General features: G+C 42.2%; 1 protein-coding gene across 1 annotated transcript in view; it reads right to left on the bottom strand.

Moving 5' to 3' along the window:
* The window catches only part of adamts7 (a disintegrin-like and metallopeptidase (reprolysin type) with thrombospondin type 1 motif, 7), an 84,029-nt gene extending 66,728 nt beyond the window's left edge, over positions 1-17,301 (bottom strand). The window contains exons 1-4 of the mRNA XM_019886931.1: positions 16,663-17,301; positions 15,463-15,830; positions 2,073-2,259; positions 1,416-1,615 (exon numbers count right to left, since the gene is read on the bottom strand). Of these exons, the coding sequence (XP_019742490.1) occupies positions 1,416-1,615; positions 2,073-2,259; positions 15,463-15,830; positions 16,663-16,783 (876 nt within the window). The 5' untranslated portion in view covers positions 16,784-17,301. The remainder of the gene's footprint in view (positions 1-1,415; positions 1,616-2,072; positions 2,260-15,462; positions 15,831-16,662) is intronic.
* Positions 17,302-18,009: the final 708 nt, after the last annotated feature.

An 18,009-nucleotide genomic window follows, 5' to 3' on the forward strand; every position in this document is an offset into this window, starting at 1 on the left:
GTAATCGAGCCGGGATGTGACAAAGGCATGAATTACTGTCTCAAAGTGTTCATGAGAGAGGAGAGGTTTTACTTTGGCCAGCTGTCTAAGGTGAAAGAAGCTGGATTTAACAACGGCACCAATTTGCCGGTCAAGTTTGAAATCACTGTCCAGTGTAAGGCCCAAGTTTGAGACTGTTGACTTAAACTGTTGTTGGCTCGTACGTGTATGGTCCAATATACATCTTGCTAACAACCTCCTCTTCCTCCAACTCTTCATACAGCAGGATCCCCTCAGATCATTTTAAAACATCACTTTCCGAATCGATTTTGGACTGGCTTTGTACGCTTTCCATAGTGAGCACCGCTATTGGTGTCTTAAAGTGATGTCACACTTCTGGGTTTGATGCTCGTCAGGAGCTCACTTCGGGAAAGACAATTGCTTTATCAAATTTACGAAATATAAATTTTTTTGTGCATTTTGTTGAAGTGCTTAAGTTGTTCAGTTGTGACAAAAATATTTAATTTGGGATTTTCGAAAATTACTTCACAGTTGACCATTAATTTTATCCCAAACATCAAGAATGGACCCAAAACAGGATCTTACCATTTTAAGAATGTAGCCAGAGTCCGCCTGTTTCTCTCTCAAGCTAACATGGATGGATGTGCTGGTTGGACACGAGTCACCTCTCAGTGTGGATTGCTCCCACAGAATGTTTTCTGGATCCTCGGTGCCTTGTCATGTCTCCACACATTCACTAAATATATACGTATGTGGGCATGTGTGTGGGCGCGCGTGCGCGCGCGTGTGTGTGTGTGTGTGTGTGTGTGTTTACATGAAGGGATGGGAGAGGTGTGCTACTGTGTATATTTTGTTTTTTCTTTCAACTGATTGTTTTTATTTCTGTAAAGCACTTTGTGTTGCAATTTTTAATGTTTTCACAATTTTTAAAAGTGCTTTACAAATAAAATTTGAGTTGATTTTGATTTAATATTGTGTAGGTATGTTTGCTTTACACAACACAGTTGCACAAGGGGCCAAAGATGATTAAGATGCACATATGACATTTAAATGCAAATGCTAAAATATTCCTTTTCCTTTTGGGCACAGCGTTAACATACGCTGGCTCACCTGTGGCGACAAACGTCTGTCTTGCATGAATGCCAAGAGTCTGGACATTCATTCAGGCAAATGACTGCTTGCAACAGTTCCAAGTCAAACTGACTCTCACTTGCAAGCTGCATTTTAAGAAGTTTATCTCAGCCTTGTGATTGACAAGTGATAAGACCACCTCTCATCCTAAATCAGCAGGTGATAGAATCAAGCTTCCGTGTGATGCTGAACATTATAACCTTGGTCGAATGTTGATGGATGCAGCTGAACTGATGTTAGAAACACAAAACTAACTTTTGATTACATTTTGATTTCATACTTACAATGTTCATTACAGCAAGAATGTAGCTTTCGACACCTTTGCTGCCGTGGTATTCCACCATTTTTGGGTCAGCCACCACCAGTGTTTCCACCCACTTCTCTTTGCTGATGGAGCGCCGATGGATCCTTCTCTTCTTTCTGTCCTGGCGCTGCTCCCAGTATTCCCGCTTTCTCTCAATCGCTTCCAAACTGTGATGCGAATCTAGATAGCAAATGTGAGAGATGACTTAAATTGCTAGTAACATATGCACTCTTGTATAGCCTACTAGTATCTACACTAATGCAGTATGAAAGTAATGGTAACAGTAAAAAAAAAAAAAAAATGTATATGCAAAACACCAAGTGATTTTTTTTTTTATATTCTAGATTTGTTGTACAATTGAATACAACTGTTTCATTACTCTTAAACTATCTTTGTTGTCAGGACTATTGCTTTAAAACTGATCTCCTGATGCAGCACCTAGTAGCTGCATCATTTGTAAAAAAGGTGAAGGGAGGAAGGAAAAAAAAATCTTGCTGTAAAATAGACTTAACAATCCTGCATTTGGAATGACACTAACATGTTAACCTACTGATCGAACTGTGTTGCCATATTTCAAGTGCTGTAAAAAGTGCTGTCATTTGCAGTTATGTATGTGCAATGTAAGAAGGACACTTACTTTTGACTCCACAGGAACCATTAACTGCTTGTTTCCCTGAGATGGGCTTTAAAAGTGGACTCCAGGATGACGGGACGGAAGCATGGCGTTTAAAGATGGCATGGGCCTGAAGTGCCGAGGGCTCATCATGTGGCTTTTCCAGAGGCTGGATGAAGAACTCTTCATTTGACAATTTGAACAGTCCTGTCTGAAGAGTGAAGGGTGAAACATCAGCTCTCCAAGTAAAGCAGCTACATTTTCTGACTTTTAAATCAAAACTAAAATGGTAATTATGGGACAATATGAATATTCAAAATATAAAATTGTTTAAATTTACATAATTTTTGCATTTAATCTAGAAATGTCATTTTTAAAACCAGCAACCACAACTTTGTGTATCTGTACAGAGGCGTGCGCGTGCGCGCGTGTGTGTATGTGTGTGTGTGTGTGTGTGTGTGTGAGACAGAGATTGCCTAATGAAAACCGCGTGTCTACCTGGAAATGTTTGTTTGCTTGGTACAGGGAAAGAGGAGGTAGGGTGCTTTTGTTTCTGTTAACCGCTGCGTTTTTACCATCAGCGCTGCAAGTCTACCTTCATTAATTGCACATTTTAAAAAGATTTATTGAAACAGCCAAAGACACATCAACAAAATACAACGACTACATGCTGGATTAAGTGCATCATCAGACAGAGCCCTGGAGCGGCCCTGTGGTTGACTGGTTAGCGCGTCGACCTCACAGTGCAGAGGCTTTGGGTTCGATTCTGGCTCAGGCCTTCCTGTGTGGAGTTTGCATGTTCTTCTCCTGCCTGTATGGGTTTTCTCCCACATTCCAAAAACATGCATGGCAGGTTAATGGAACACTCTGAATTGTCCCTAGGTGCGAGTGTGACCGCAGATGGTTGTTTGACTGTTTGTCTCTGTGTGCCCTGCGACTGGCTGGCAATCAATTCAGGGTGTCCCTCGCCTACTGTCCGAAGACAGCTGGGACAGGCTCCAGCATGCCCTGCGACCCTTGTGAGGATAAATGGATAAGAAGATGACTGGATGAATGGATGGATGGACAGAGCCCTGTTATTGCAATCTCAGTGACTAATTTGGTTTTTGGGTTGTCACATAACAGTATCAAATGGTCTGTCTTTATAATAATAATCATGTTCAATTTGAATTGACACTGTCAGAGGGGTTTCACTTAATAGTTGAATATTGAGGTTGTAGCTCGAATTAGTGTACAACCACACTGAAATATACTCAAATATATTTACACTATTTAACGCTCTTCATGTAACCAAATTCATAAGTGAATATTGGTGGACTTAATTTTGTGGTCAGTGCCTGTATATAGGACAATACATCAGACGAATACACCTTTTCTGTGTTATGGGATTATATTTTTATTTGCCAAGATACGGGTCATCGGGGACGCCTTCTGGAGCCAGGCCTGGAGGTGAGGCTAAAAGACAGCGTTTGGTGGGTGGGCCTGCACTCAATGGGACATGAACAGGGTCAGCCCGAAAGGACAATGTGGTTCCCCCTTCTCATAGGCTCACCACCTGAGAGAGTGATCATAGGGGTCGCGTGCAAAGTGAACTGGGCGGAGGCCGAAGAAAGGGGCCTTGACGGTCCAATCGTCGACTATAAAAGCTGGCTCTAGGGACCTGGGATGTTACCTCTCTGGCAGGGAAGGACCTTGAGCCGGCATGCAAGGTCGAGAAGTTCCGACTAGACATAGTAGACTAGACTCCAGTAGCAGTGCTCTTGAGAGGGGTTGGGCACTCATCCACTGTGAAAGTGCCCATGTCGAGAGGCGCCAAGCGGGTGAGAGAATCCTTATTGCCACCCTGGCATGGTGCTGCACATATTTAAATTACTTTTTTTGAAATATATATGATTTTGCAATGTGATAGTGGAAGTATTAAGAGGTGCATAAGGTCACTTCAGTCCCCCTGACAGGCTCGGGTCCCAAATGCACCACCCACCACTGATATATGCAGAGAGTCAAAGATATGTCATGCTAAATAAATAAATAGGACAAGACAGCCAGACATATCACAGAGACAAAGAATTCTAAACAAATGCTCTCCTTGTGCATCATCCCTTCGAAGGACGAATATGCATGAAATGTGTGTCGCCAAAACAGCAACGATCAGATATTTGTGTGTGGGACAAATAAAGGATATCTAATCTAATCTAATCTAATCTAATCTAATCTAATCTAATATTCAGCCAGACATCATGACAAGTAGATTAATGTAAAAATAATGGAATCAAAAGCCTTTTTCCATCCATCTTCTATCCCACTTATCCTCAGTCGGGTAGTGGGTGCGGTGGAGCTTACTCTGGGTGTGAGGCAGGGTACACTCGGGATTGGTCACCAATCAATCGCAGGGCACATAGAGACAACCATTTCCACTAGCAGTGAGGACAGTTTGGAGTCTTCACATAACCTAAGAAGCATGCCTTTTGTCTGTGAGAGGATGCAAGAGTCCTTGAAGAAAACCCATGCAAGGGGAGAACACGCAAACTCCACACAGAAAGGCGGAAACCCGGTTACAAACCCAAACCTCAGAACTGCGAGGCAAATGTACAAATACCTTTCCCACCATTCTGTCCGAATGTAACACAGTGTGAAAAAAGGACAATAGTGTCAGCATGGCGATCCCAGATCATGGATAATGGTCCATATCATGGTGCACCAGCCTGGACATCACAACTGTAATGCGCAGAGGAAATTATCAAACATGTTTCTTTCCATACTTATGTGACTATTAAATATAGAGTTGTGTTTTCTGTGGAAAGTGTCTCCACCTATGCAAGAAAATGTGTTCAACTAATCACAGATGACACTAAGCAAATGCAACAACCCTCAGCCAGCTTTTTATCAAATTAGAATGTACTTCTATCCATTTTACCACACAACAGCGGAGGAGGCACATCTGCAAAAGAGCCTCAACATTTCTTTCTGTTACTTTTAAATCTCAGCCATCAGTATTGAGCAGCTTCAATGAAGAGAGTATATGATACAGCCCTGATGAAAACCTGCAAATTAAAGTTTGCGGAACAGAGAGATTAATTTCAATATGTCATGTATTGTTAAAGTAAGTGGAGAGAATTTTTATTGTGTTTTAATTTTTTTTTTTTTCCGTTGACTTCAGTGGTGTACTTTGAGATCAGCATATTGGTTAAGTTCAGTGGTGTACTTTGAGATCAGCATCTTGGTTAAGTTCGTGTTCCCGTCACATGACACATGCATCTGTTACGGCGATGCCATCATGTACTGTAAAATAGTGGTGCTCCGATCGGTCGCCCATCGATTGTAATTGTCCGATTTCCATGGAAAGGTATGATTGGCATATGTGGACCAATGCCTTTTAATCGCAATCACAAAAAAGGATCATCCGCAGCTAATATTTTGCATTCGGCAACCAACAAGACTTTAGCCTGGCGCAACGTGGCATCCACTCCCCTTTTCCCGAACACTACACGTTACAGGCCAAATCAGTAACCGAATCATATATTTGTGCATTTTCTGCAATGTTAATTTGAAACAATGTCTTGTTTGTGTATAATGAAGGGATGTAAATCTGGATCGATTTTTAAAAAATGTGATTCATCATTTAATCGAAAAAATAATTGAGAGATGAATTGATTATTATAATAATCGTGATTGAGGAGCTCTAAAATTTAAAAACTGCAAAGCTAATCCATGTGATCGGTATTTTCGATCTCACTGGAACACCCTTGTCGTAAACTGTACACTGAAAGCAATTGTCCACTCCTAAACAAAAGCCAATGATCAAATTGTGGACTACAAAGGCTGATTACATTTTCTTCTAGTAGAACACATTTCAACTCATGATTTCATATACTTTGTATAATCTCTCAACAAATTGCATTGGTCTCCTCTCAGAAATTTGTTTTGTGTACTGTACTGTACAGTGTGACCTTATACTGTACACCAAAAACTCTCAAATGCCCATGGATATCTATATGGAAAACACATCCTGCGTTGCATGCACTCTGGCAAGAATTCTCTCTTTGGAGGAAAAAAAAAAAAAAAAACGAGAGCCAGACACATGAAAGCTTGAAGACTTAACTATCAATCACAACATCCCATTCGGCCAAAAGAATAAAGACTTGAAGAGGGTCAGTAACTGCTTAAACGTGTCGAAAAAAAAAATGGTCTCATCTATGCCTGTTTGTCTCCTTTTTTTTTAATACACCAAGGGAAATTGTGTTTTCACTATGTGGAGGGAAAGGCCCCTGAACAGTTTGGGGGGCGGGGGAGCTGTTTGTGGCTGGCTGTTTTTTTTTGCACATAGCTAAAATATACAAGTCACAACACATAGGGTTGTTTCATTTACATCCCTTAATAAATGAATGCTCGAAATGGGACTTTCAATTACAATCCAATCTAAATCCAATTACTATTATTATCAACAAGGCTATAAGGACCATATACAGTATAATGAATCTTTATTACAATTCAAAAAAATGAGAAGAAAAACTATAAAAGGGCTAAAATGACTAAAATACATGTTTAGTGTGATAGCTTTAGCCTGCCAATGCAAATTTACATTGTACCCCTCCGTCTGCCATCATCTGAACCGAGTGGAGGTCTTTGTGGGTCCGAATGAGTCGAAGAGCAAAGTTATCTGAGGCTTCATGGATCTGGCAGGGTCACCCATGGCAAACAGGCTTCAGGTGGAGGCCCAGACAAAGCATGGCTCATCGTCCCCTTATGAGGAGTCAAAAAAATTGATTTACAATTTCTCATGCTTGAATGCAGGTCTGAACCCATGGGGCCCAGCTAGACACAGCCTGAAAAGGCAACGTTGGTCGCCATTCCCATGGGCTCACCACTTGTGGGAGGGGCCTCTGTGAGCTGAGCAAGTAGCCAAAGGCAGGGATCTTGGTGGTCGGATCCCCAGCTACAGAAACCGACTCGAGGAACATGAAACCCCGAGATATTGTCATACCAAAATTGGATGTTGATTCAAATTTGACAACTGGCTATCAGAGCAAACCCGTCCCTAAAACCTCTGAAGGTGGTGGTTTCCCCTGCTAGGGATGGACCTGGTAACAAATTAAATGTTCATAAATTAACCAGACCAATCACACTGCCTTTTTTTTTTTTTGCAGAGGTGGGGGCATTGTTTGGAGAATAATGCAGAGCATCCACTCTGATGCTGCTTCTCTTATGAGGAGTCAAAAAAATTGATTTACAATTTCTCATGCTTGAATGCAGGTCTGAACCCATGGGGCCCAGCTAGACACAGCCTGAAAAGGCAACGTTGGTCGCCATTCCCATGGGCTCACCACTTGTGGGAGGGGCCTCTGTGAGCTGAGCAAGTAGCCAAAGGCAGGGATCTTGGTGGTCGGATCCCCAGCTACAGAAACCGACTCGAGGAACATGAAACCCCGAGATATTGTCATACCAAAATTGGATGTTGATTCAAATTTGACAACTGGCTATCAGAGCAAACCCGTCCCTAAAACCTCTGAAGGTGGTGGTTTCCCCTGCTAGGGATGGACCTGGTAACAAATTAAATGTTCATAAATTAACCAGACCAATCACACTGCCTTTTTTTTTTTTGCAGAGGTGGGGGCATTGTTTGGAGAATAATGCAGAGCATCCACTCTGATGCTGCTTCTTTATTCTTCATGTGAATCAGTTGGCCTGAAGGTGGTGGTTTCCCCTGCCAGGGATGGACCTGGTCACAACAAATTGAATGTTCATAAATTAACCAGACCAATCCCACTGGCTTTGTTTACAAATGTCGTTTACCTGCTGCTGGCAGGTATGTGGGGTAGAAGTGGGGGCATTGTTTGGATGAATAATGCAGAGCATCCACTCTGATGTTGCTTCTTTATTATTCATGTGAATCAGTTGCCCTGCAATTGAATTCATAAACCTCAACTATCACTATCTATGACACTAACAGAGGAAATAGTTAATAAAATAGAATAGAAAATAGAAAATAAAATAAAATACCTGCCCTTCGAACATTACTGTGTTCATTGTCCCCATACAGTACATGATGGAACCGGGATATTTTAACAAAGAAGTCGCTCACCGTTAGGGCTGTCACAATGTTTTTTTCAGGCCACTATATTTTCCCCACAAACTATTACAATAAACAAAAGTCCCTTTTTTATGCCACTGATATATTGAGGATTTTAGAGTAAAAATACAGGAATTAAAGTAGCCTACTGTGATTGGCTGGCAACCAATTCAGAGTGTACCCCACCTAATATCCAAAGTCAGCTGGGATTGGCTCCAGCACGCCCGCGTCCCTTGTGAGGATAAGCGGTGTGGATCATGGGTGCATAAAATAAAAGTCTCCTTTTTACTCAGCGGGACATAGATATGACAGTCATCCACATAAAAGAAATACCAAATTTCCTTAAGTTGTAATCCAATGGGAGCAGAGACAGTGAGAGCAGCAGAGGCTCCAGAATTAAGCCCGGCGGAACACCACACGACTGTGGGGCAGTTTGTGACTCACAGCAACCAAGGCTAAAAGGTTCTGTCAGCTAAATAAGATCTAAACCACTAAAGGGTGCTACCGCCAATTCCCACCGGGTGCTGTAAAAGAGGCAAAAGAATATTGTGATCCACTGTATCAAATGCTGCAGTTGAATCCAATAAAACCAGACACACATAAGGGGTGTTCACACGGCACACATTTGCTTCGGTGCTGCACCGATGTATTTCGTTGCGATATATCTTGCACCGGAGTTTCTGCAGCGGTGCAAAACGATAGAAAACAAAGAGCAGTCATGTTGGTTCTTTTTAAAACATACACAACTCAAGCAACTACTGTACATGCACGTCCTTCTCCTTCTCAGTCTCCATGCCTTCTGCTCGAGAGGCGTTCAATGACCACCCCCGAAAACGGTAAATCAACGATGACTTCAATGACACTCAGAAAAGCAAACATATAAAAAAAAAAAAAAAATGGTCTCATCTATGCCTGTTTGTCTCCTTTTTTTTTAATACACCAAGGGAAATTGTGTTTTCACTATGTGGAGGGAAAGGCCCCTGAACAGTTTGGGGGGCGGGGGAGCTGTTTGTGGCTGGCTGTTTTTTTTTGCACATAGCTAAAATATACAAGTCACAACACATAGGGTTGTTTCATTTACATCCCTTAATAAATGAATGCTCGAAATGGGACTTTCAATTACAATCCAATCCAATTACTATTATTATCAACAAGGCTATAAGGACCATATACAGTATAATGAATCTTTATTACAATTCAAAAAAATGAGAAGAAAAACTATAAAAGGGCTAAAATGACTAAAATACATGTTTAGTGTGATAGCTTTAGCCTGCCAATGCAAATTTACATTGTACCCTTCCGTCTGCCATCATCTGAACCTAGTGGAGGTCTTTGTGGGTCCGAATGAGTCGAAGAGCAAAGTTATCTGAGGCTTCATGGATCTGGCAGGGTCACCCATGGCAAACAGGCTTCAGGTGGAGGCCCAGACAAAGCATGGCTCATCGTCCCCTTATGAGGAGTCAAAAAAATTGATTTACAATTTCTCATGCTTGAATGCAGGTCTGAACCCATGGGGCCCAGCTAGACACAGCCTGAAAAGGCAACGTTGGTCGCCATTCCCATGGGCTCACCACTTGTGGGAGGGGCCTCTGTGAGCTGAGCAAGTAGCCAAAGGCAGGGATCTTGGTGGTCGGATCCCCAGCTACAGAAACCGACTCGAGGAACATGAAACCCCGAGATATTGTCATACCAAAATTGGATGTTGATTCAAATTTGACAACTGGCTATCAGAGCAAACCCGTCCCTAAAACCTCTGAAGGTGGTGGTTTCCCCTGCTAGGGATGGACCTGGTAACAAATTAAATGTTCATAAATTAACCAGACCAATCACACTGCCTTTTTTTTTTTTGCAGAGGTGGGGGCATTGTTTGGAGAATAATGCAGAGCATCCACTCTGATGCTGCTTCTTTATTCTTCATGTGAATCAGTTGGCCTGAAGGTGGTGGTTTCCCCTGCCAGGGATGGACCTGGTCACAACAAATTGAATGTTCATAAATTAACCAGACCAATCCCACTGGCTTTGTTTACAAATGTCGTTTACCTGCTGCTGGCAGGTATGTGGGGTAGAAGTGGGGGCATTGTTTGGATGAATAATGCAGAGCATCCACTCTGATGTTGCTTCTTTATTATTCATGTGAATCAGTTGCCCTGCAATTGAATTCATAAACCTCAACTATCACTATCTATGACACTAACAGAGGAAATAGTTAATAAAATAGAATAGAAAATAGAAAATAAAATAAAATACCTGCCCTTCGAACATTACTGTGTTCATTGTCCCCATACAGTACATGATGGAACCGGGATATTTTAACAAAGAAGTCGCTCACCGTTAGGGCTGTCACAATGTTTTTTTCAGGCCACTATATTTTCCCCACAAACTATCACAATAAACAAAAGTCCCTTTTTTTATGCCACTGATATATTGAGGATTTTAGAGTAAAAATACAGGAATTAAAGTAGCCTACTGTGATTGGCTGGCAACCAATTCAGAGTGTACCCCACCCAATATCCACAGTGATTGGCTCCAGCACGCCCGCGTCCCTTGTGAGGATAAGCGGTGTGGATCATGGGTGCATAAAATAAAAGTCTCCTTTTTACTCAGCGGGACATAGATATGACAGTCATCCACATAAAAGAAATACCAAATTTCCTTAAGTTGTAATCCAATGGGAACAGAGACAGTGAGAGCAGCAGAGGCTCCAGAATTAAGCCCGGCGGAACACCACACGACTGTGGGGCAGTTTGTGACTCACAGCAACCAAGGCTAAAAGGTTCTGTCAGCTAAATAAGATCTAAACCACTAAAGGGTGCTACCGCCAATTCCCACCGGGTGCTGTAAAAGAGGCAAAAGAATATTGTGATCCACTGTATCAAATGCTGCAGTTGAATCCAATAAAACCAGACACACATAAGGGGTGTTCACACGGCACACATTTGCTTCGGTGCTGCACCGATGTATTTCGTTGCGATATATCTTGCACCGGAGTTTCTGCAGCGGTGCAAAACGATAGAAAACAAAGAGCAGTCATGTTGGTTCTTTTTAAAACATACACAACTCAAGCAACTACTGTACATGCACGTCCTTCTCCTTCTCAGTCTCCATGCCTTCTGCTCGAGAGGCGTTCAATGACCGCCCCCGAAAACGGTAAATCAACGATGACTTCAATGACACTCAGAAAAGCAAACATATAACGCGCCAAACAGAAAATCAAGAGAGGCAAGAACAAAATAAATTCCATGGGGGGGTTGTGAACACACAACAGAGGAACAAACTACACAAACAACTCCGAGACAGTCCAGTCTCCTACAAAAGGAAAGATGACGGAAGTACAACAGAGCACAAAAGCAACGCATTCTAGCCATATGTAATCAACTCTTCTCATGCGTAGTGAGGCTACACCCCCCCGCAAATGAGCATTTGCTCCGGAGCAAATTTTTAAACCACCTCCTTGAGCAGGGTTAAATTTGAAGCTGTTTTTAGGGGCTACACCGGTGTAACTTTGCACGTGTGAACGCTCTACTGGGGCAGCTACGGCGCAGCACCGGAGCAAATGTTGCCATGTGAACACCCCTATAGTCGCCGGTGTCATTTGTGATGAGGATGTCATTAAAAACTTGTAACAGGGCTGACTCTGTGCTATGCATCATCTTGAAACCAGACTGGAAGACCTTCAAGAATGATTTTAACTACACGTGCACCACTTTTTCAAGACTTTTTTAAATGAAAGGTAGCTTGGAAATGGGCCTAAAATTTGACAGTACATCCATGATCTAGGTCAGGTTTCTTGAGCAAGGGTTGCACCATAGCATGTTTAAACTGTTGAGGAAGGGTACCAGAAGAGAGACTGCTGTTGGTAATGGCCAAGACGGATGTACCAATACTTGGGAGAACCTTCTTAAAGAAATGTGGAGGAACAGAGTGACAAAGGAAGCCAGCTGGCTTCATCTGGCAAACCACATCCACTAAAAACGTCAAGGAAATAGCTTCAAAAGAATTTAACACAGCTGAACACGGAACATGGATAGAGAGGTCAAATGTGGTGTTTGAAACAAAAGTCCTAGTTGTAGAAACCTTATCAATGACAAACTGAAGGAATCCGTTGGACATTTCCAAAGAAGTGAAGAGTCTAAGCAAGTAGGCTGAGTTGGTTTTAGTACAGAATCAATGGTTTTAAATAGTACACGTGGGTTTTGACAGTTAGCCTGAATTAGGTTTGATGAATGTTCTATTTTGGCCTCTTTAACTGTGATCTGGAAACACTAGCAGCGTTTCCAGATTTGATAAGAGACATGCAACTTGTCTTTTTTCCACAAGCGTTCGGCTTTACGTCACTCCTGCTTAGCTGCGCCAGTTCTGTCACTAAACCAAGGCTCAAGTTTAGGTTTTTGACGGCACAGTTTTTAATGGATCCACCGAATCCAGTATAGCATGGCAGGATGAGTTGAACCGAAAGGTGAGTTCCTCTGTGTTTGAAGAGGACACATCAAGGTTATTAAATGCATCAGAGAACTGACCAGCAGCGAGAGGGTTAAAAATTCGCCCGCTTGCACTGTGGAGCAGCAGATTTAACAGCAGCACGTGATCAAACAACATCAAAGAAAATGGTCCTGTGATCAAAAATCACATTGTCCAAGACTTCCAAGTTTTGACACCAAAAGACCATAAGCAAGATAAGGTCCAAAATCTGTCCTTGTTCATGTGTCGGTCTGGTCACATATTGTCCATAAGTCCAAAAAAATCCTTTGCTAGTGTGTTTAGTGTCATTCCAAGACATGTGAATATGATCTGTTGTATGGCTCTATGCCCGGTGACTGACTGGCGACCAGTCTAGGGTGTTGTTTGACTTTCTCCCTAAGTCAGCTGGGATAGGCTTTCAGCACCCCATGACACTTGACGGCATAGGCAAAAAAAAAATGGATGGATGGATTTTAACATGTGTATAGACAGTGTTCAATAATGGAAAATTATGTCTGGACTTTTAACAACTTTACACTGGAACAATTCATCAACTTCCTTACCCACTCCAACAGCCAAACCCGAATCCCGCCTTTAGTTCTGGTCTAACCGGGCTAAACCATATTTGACCATCTGTTCATTTCCTTCAATGTAATTTTACAAGTATCCAGAACTAACCCGTATCTCATTCTGCAGCATCAGGAATGTTGAGCACTCTTCACTTATGAACATACGCAGGCATCTTCACAATTCAGATCATCTATCCAACCCAAAGGAACTGGTTTCCCACAACAATAATACCAACTCATACGATTCCTTTGCCCTGATGCAAATCATCTTGTAATTTCGTCAAACTCAACAGTAGAAATGGGAATGGAAAACACTTTTTTTTTGTTTGAACCTGTTCCTAGTAACATGATTCCAATGCTAGGTTCAGACCGAACATGAAACATCGTGACGAGTGTTTCGTGTGTTAGTTCGTGGGGGTGACGATTGCAATGGGGTTGCAAAGAATGAAAAAAAAACGTTTGAACATCAGTGGTCAATTTGGTGACGCTGTGGTTGTGTTGAGTACTTAATCTAGTCCCAAGTCTCAAAGACTGCTCCTTTTTTAGAATGTCCTGGCACGTACAGGAAGCTGGCTGTGTTGTATACCTCTTGGACCCACAGATCACAATGAAATTATCCCACATTGTTTTTATATCACCACACAGTGTGTGTGCTTTAACTTTATTTGGCTGTGTGTACGCTTGTGCTGCGCCTGCATGTCATCGATTCATAAAACCATAAATTGATCCTTTTAATACGTCTTTTCCTATAAATTCATGCGACTTCTCGTGTCAAGCGAGAGTAGCGTAACAAAACAACATGGCCGAAGCAGCGAAATCGGCGCCAACAAGCTTGACGGCAGATGTCTGGAAGTTTTTTTGGTTTAAAAAAAAAACAAACAAGAAGACACCATTGAACTCAAAATTGTTGTGAGACAGTCACAGGAATGAGAATGCCATGAGTTTACAGAGTGTTTCTCCACTAAATTTACACTGCAATAAATATTTAAATCACTTTCAACAACGTGGCAGCCCCTTGCAAATGGAATCTAATCAATTTTGGAATTTTGAATCCATAGCCAGTCCTAGAAAGAAGATTCTCGATACTGCCTGCCTTCCGCCGTTAATTCTGACCATATCACTTGGAACCATTTTGTTTGCTTGCCTGATAATTCCACTAATCAGTTTGTCTCATGTCGGAAATGGGTGATGACGTCACACGCACAAGTGTATTTTGGGACTGAACTTTTCCAACACAGTATCAACATTGTAAGACTATATAAAAATGAGTACTGTATGATGTAACCCTTTTTCATCCATCGATCTGTCCATCCATCCATCCATCCATCCATTTTCTGATCCGCTCATCCTCAAAAGGGTCGAGGGGCGTGTTGGAGCCTATCCCAGATGCCTTCGGGCAGTAGGCGGGGGACACCCTGAACCGGTCGCCAGCCAATTCCAGGGCACACAGAGACGAACAACCATTCGCGCTCACAATCACACCTAGGGACAATCTAGAGTGTTCCATTAACCTGCCATGCATGTTTTTGGGATATGGGAAGAAACCGGAGTACCTAGAGAAAACCCACGCAGGCATGAGGAGAACATGCAAACTCCACACAGTAAGGCCAGAGCCGGAATCAGACCCTGCATCTTTGTACTCTGAGGCTGACGCGCTAACCAGTCGACCACTGGGCCGCCCCCTCTTTCATTTACATCATTATTTTAATGGTTGGGGTCTTGTGTTAGCCCTGTTTTTTTTCTTCATTTGAAACATTCTCAAATGTGCAATATGGATAAGGGGAGTGATTGTTTTGTTATGTGCTGTTACTCTGTGCATATACTGCACACCTGATCCTACGTTATATTTTATATTTCTGTTTTAATTTTTTTAGAAGAGGCATGTGTCAGTGGTTGAGAGGTCACTGCGTCCTATCCTCGGCCCTTGTGACCACATTGAAATGTCCTTGAGCAAGATACTGTACCCCACTTGCTCCTGACGCTTCATCTGTAGATGAAAATGTTCAGGCTTAGCGGGCCCCTCACACTCAGCTCCCCTATGCCTCTGTGTGTGTGACATGGTTTTATTTGTGGTGTAATGCATAAAATTCAAATAAAATGTAAAAGTCTGAGAATGGAAAGAGATTTTCCATCATTGATTAACAAAGCATATTAGATCAAGCATAAAATGTAACTATTCCCAAGTATGAAATGATTTTGAACATTTAACATGCCCAATGATTGCTTAAGTGAATCTGATCATGCGGTCACAGTCTTCAGTTGCAAGCTGTCAATTTTCTGCCTGGTATCGTGTTATATTAGGCACTGGTGTCCAACTCACCAGTCCATCACAGGTGCTTATCGCTGCACTCCCTTTGACAGCCGATCCATCCGACACTTCCCCCAGGAAATGGCACCGAGCAAATCCAGGGGGGCGGATCTTTCCTCCTTTGAGGCCGCCGTACCGACGCTCTGTCAAGAAGCCCGGAGCCAGCAGATGTGGGTTGAGAGTCAAGTTAAAGTGTAAACTGTGGCCAGCATGCCACAATTGATAGAAGACTCGCTCCTGGTCCATGGACTCCCCTGAGACATGGCGACGCTGTATGCGGCGAGCACGATGAGACAGGAAGTTGGACAGGAAGTGACCTGTGACACTCACTCTAGTGGGGTGAACCACTTCATACGGAGGAAGGTCCTGGAGGAATCTCTCTGTTGGAGCGATGGTGGGAAGAGAACATGGAAAACTTGAGCTATTCAATCAAGGCACGGGAAGAATACCAGTACTGTCTTTTGGTTTCTCTGGCAACCGGCAGACAGATCAATCCATTTAGCTATGTGAACAATCAGCGTGTCTCATATGCCAGTTTTGCTGTCATTTTTAACAGCAGCAGTATATAGTGTCATGAAACAGTATTTGACCAGGGGGTTAAAAAAAAAAAAAAGTTCTGGCCAAATGTGAAAAAGTTAAAGTCAGGTAAATTATACCCTTTTTCCACTATTGTATACAAAGAAATCTAATTCGTGTGAATTTAGTCTTTAATTAGCCTAACTAGTATGGATTTGGAATGTGGGAGAAAGGCAGTGAACACAATAAAAGCATGGTGAGATGATGCAAAATCCACAAAGGAAGACCAAAGCAAACTTTCGAACACAGAACCTCAGAACTGTGAGTCAAATGTACTAACCACTCTGCACCAACGTGCTGGATGTGAGGCTGATCATTGAACAGGGAATTTAATTTATTGTGGTGGATGGCTCGCTCAAATCTCAAGATCTTGGATTTCCACATTTTGGCCGGGATTTGAATATGCAAGGCAATAATTAATTAATCATATGAGCACTTCAATTATGCAATTTATAGCAACCGATCATTTGCGGGAACTATCTTTTCGATCCTAGACTGAGATGTCGAGAGCCTTGGGGCTATAGTTGAGGTTTGCTTTACTCCAGGGCGCATAAGAATGAAATGCTTTTTTTTCTCGATACTTAATTGCTGCGCTCACAATTCAGGTGCAAGCGCTGTTTGGAGAACTTGACTGACCTGGTTGTCGTTGTAGTCCCAGCCCAGACTTGCAGTTGTCCAGCACGGTCACAAGTACCATGAAAAAGTGGATGGGAGAAGCTCCATGTGCGATGTGAAGCCTGCAGTCCAAACGGGTCATTTTGCCAGCACAGAAAGATCAAGTTTACATGACACAGTTTACACGGTGCCAAATGATCATTCAAATGAGCTTCATCGTGGCCCCCAGCATTCGAGCGCGCACTTAAACTACTTTCTGCAATTCAAGCCTCATCGTTATCTGCTGCTGTTTATGTATTCCCCGTGCTAGGCTTGCTGTTGGTCGGCCTTCGCCTTTGCTTAAAAACGCCTGTGCCTCCATCCGCCTCTCGCCAGTGACAGCTTGAAAACTTTGCTAACTTTCGCAGCGGAACCACCCCCACAGATGGGTGGACCCAAAACAATAGGCTTTCTCTTCATATCGGCTGCAAGGAGTTTTAACAGGGACTCCGCGTAATCGGAGCCGACCCAGATGAACATCGAACAAGTGCTTTAGGATTCATGTGGTTCACTTCAGGACTCCCAGGTTTATGCAACTAATACAACTTTCAGGTCGTCACACAGCAGTACCATTGCAGTAAAATGTCAGGAAGTGTTTAATCTGCACAAACCCAGCCAACAAAACGGCATCTTATTTAAAAAAAACAAAACAAAAAAAAAACAACCAAAGGAAAAAAAAACAAGACACCAACTGTATTCGTCTGCCATCTAGTGGAACAAAGGCGGTACTATCCATCCATCCGTCCACTCATCCAACTATCTATCTATCTATCTATCTATCTATCTATCTATCTATCTATCTATCTATCTATCTATCTATCTATCTATCTATCTATCTATCTATCTATCTATCTATCTATCTATCTATCTATCTATCTATCTATCTATCTATCTATCTATCTATCTATCTATCTATCTATCTATCTATCTATCTATCCATCCAAATATCTGTTGATTATACAGGTGATGGAAAAACGTGTTATCTCAAGGCAGGGCTAAATTAAGACTGATGCCAATGTGAATAGTCCTCACATGTTTTCATCTTTTTTTAACGTATCTATAATTTGACAGGCATGTGGTAGTTCACAGGGCTATGTTATAAGGCGGCAATAAACGTGCTGTAGAATAGATTTGACATTTATATGAAACAGTTCTAATTTTTAGTGAGCCAGAAAGTGACTCTCAAACCATATGACTCGCTAGACTTTTTAGTTAGTAGTGCTGTATATGTATATCAATAGTTACATCCATCCATCCATTATATGGATCGCTTTATTATCACGAGGGTCATGGGTGTGCTGGAGCCCATCCTAACTGACTTCGGGCAAG

Source organism: Hippocampus comes, unplaced genomic scaffold, assembly GCF_001891065.2.
Source record: "Hippocampus comes isolate QL1 unplaced genomic scaffold, H_comes_QL1_v1.1 scaffold261, whole genome shotgun sequence".
Classification (NCBI taxonomy): Eukaryota; Metazoa; Chordata; class Actinopteri; order Syngnathiformes; family Syngnathidae; genus Hippocampus; species Hippocampus comes.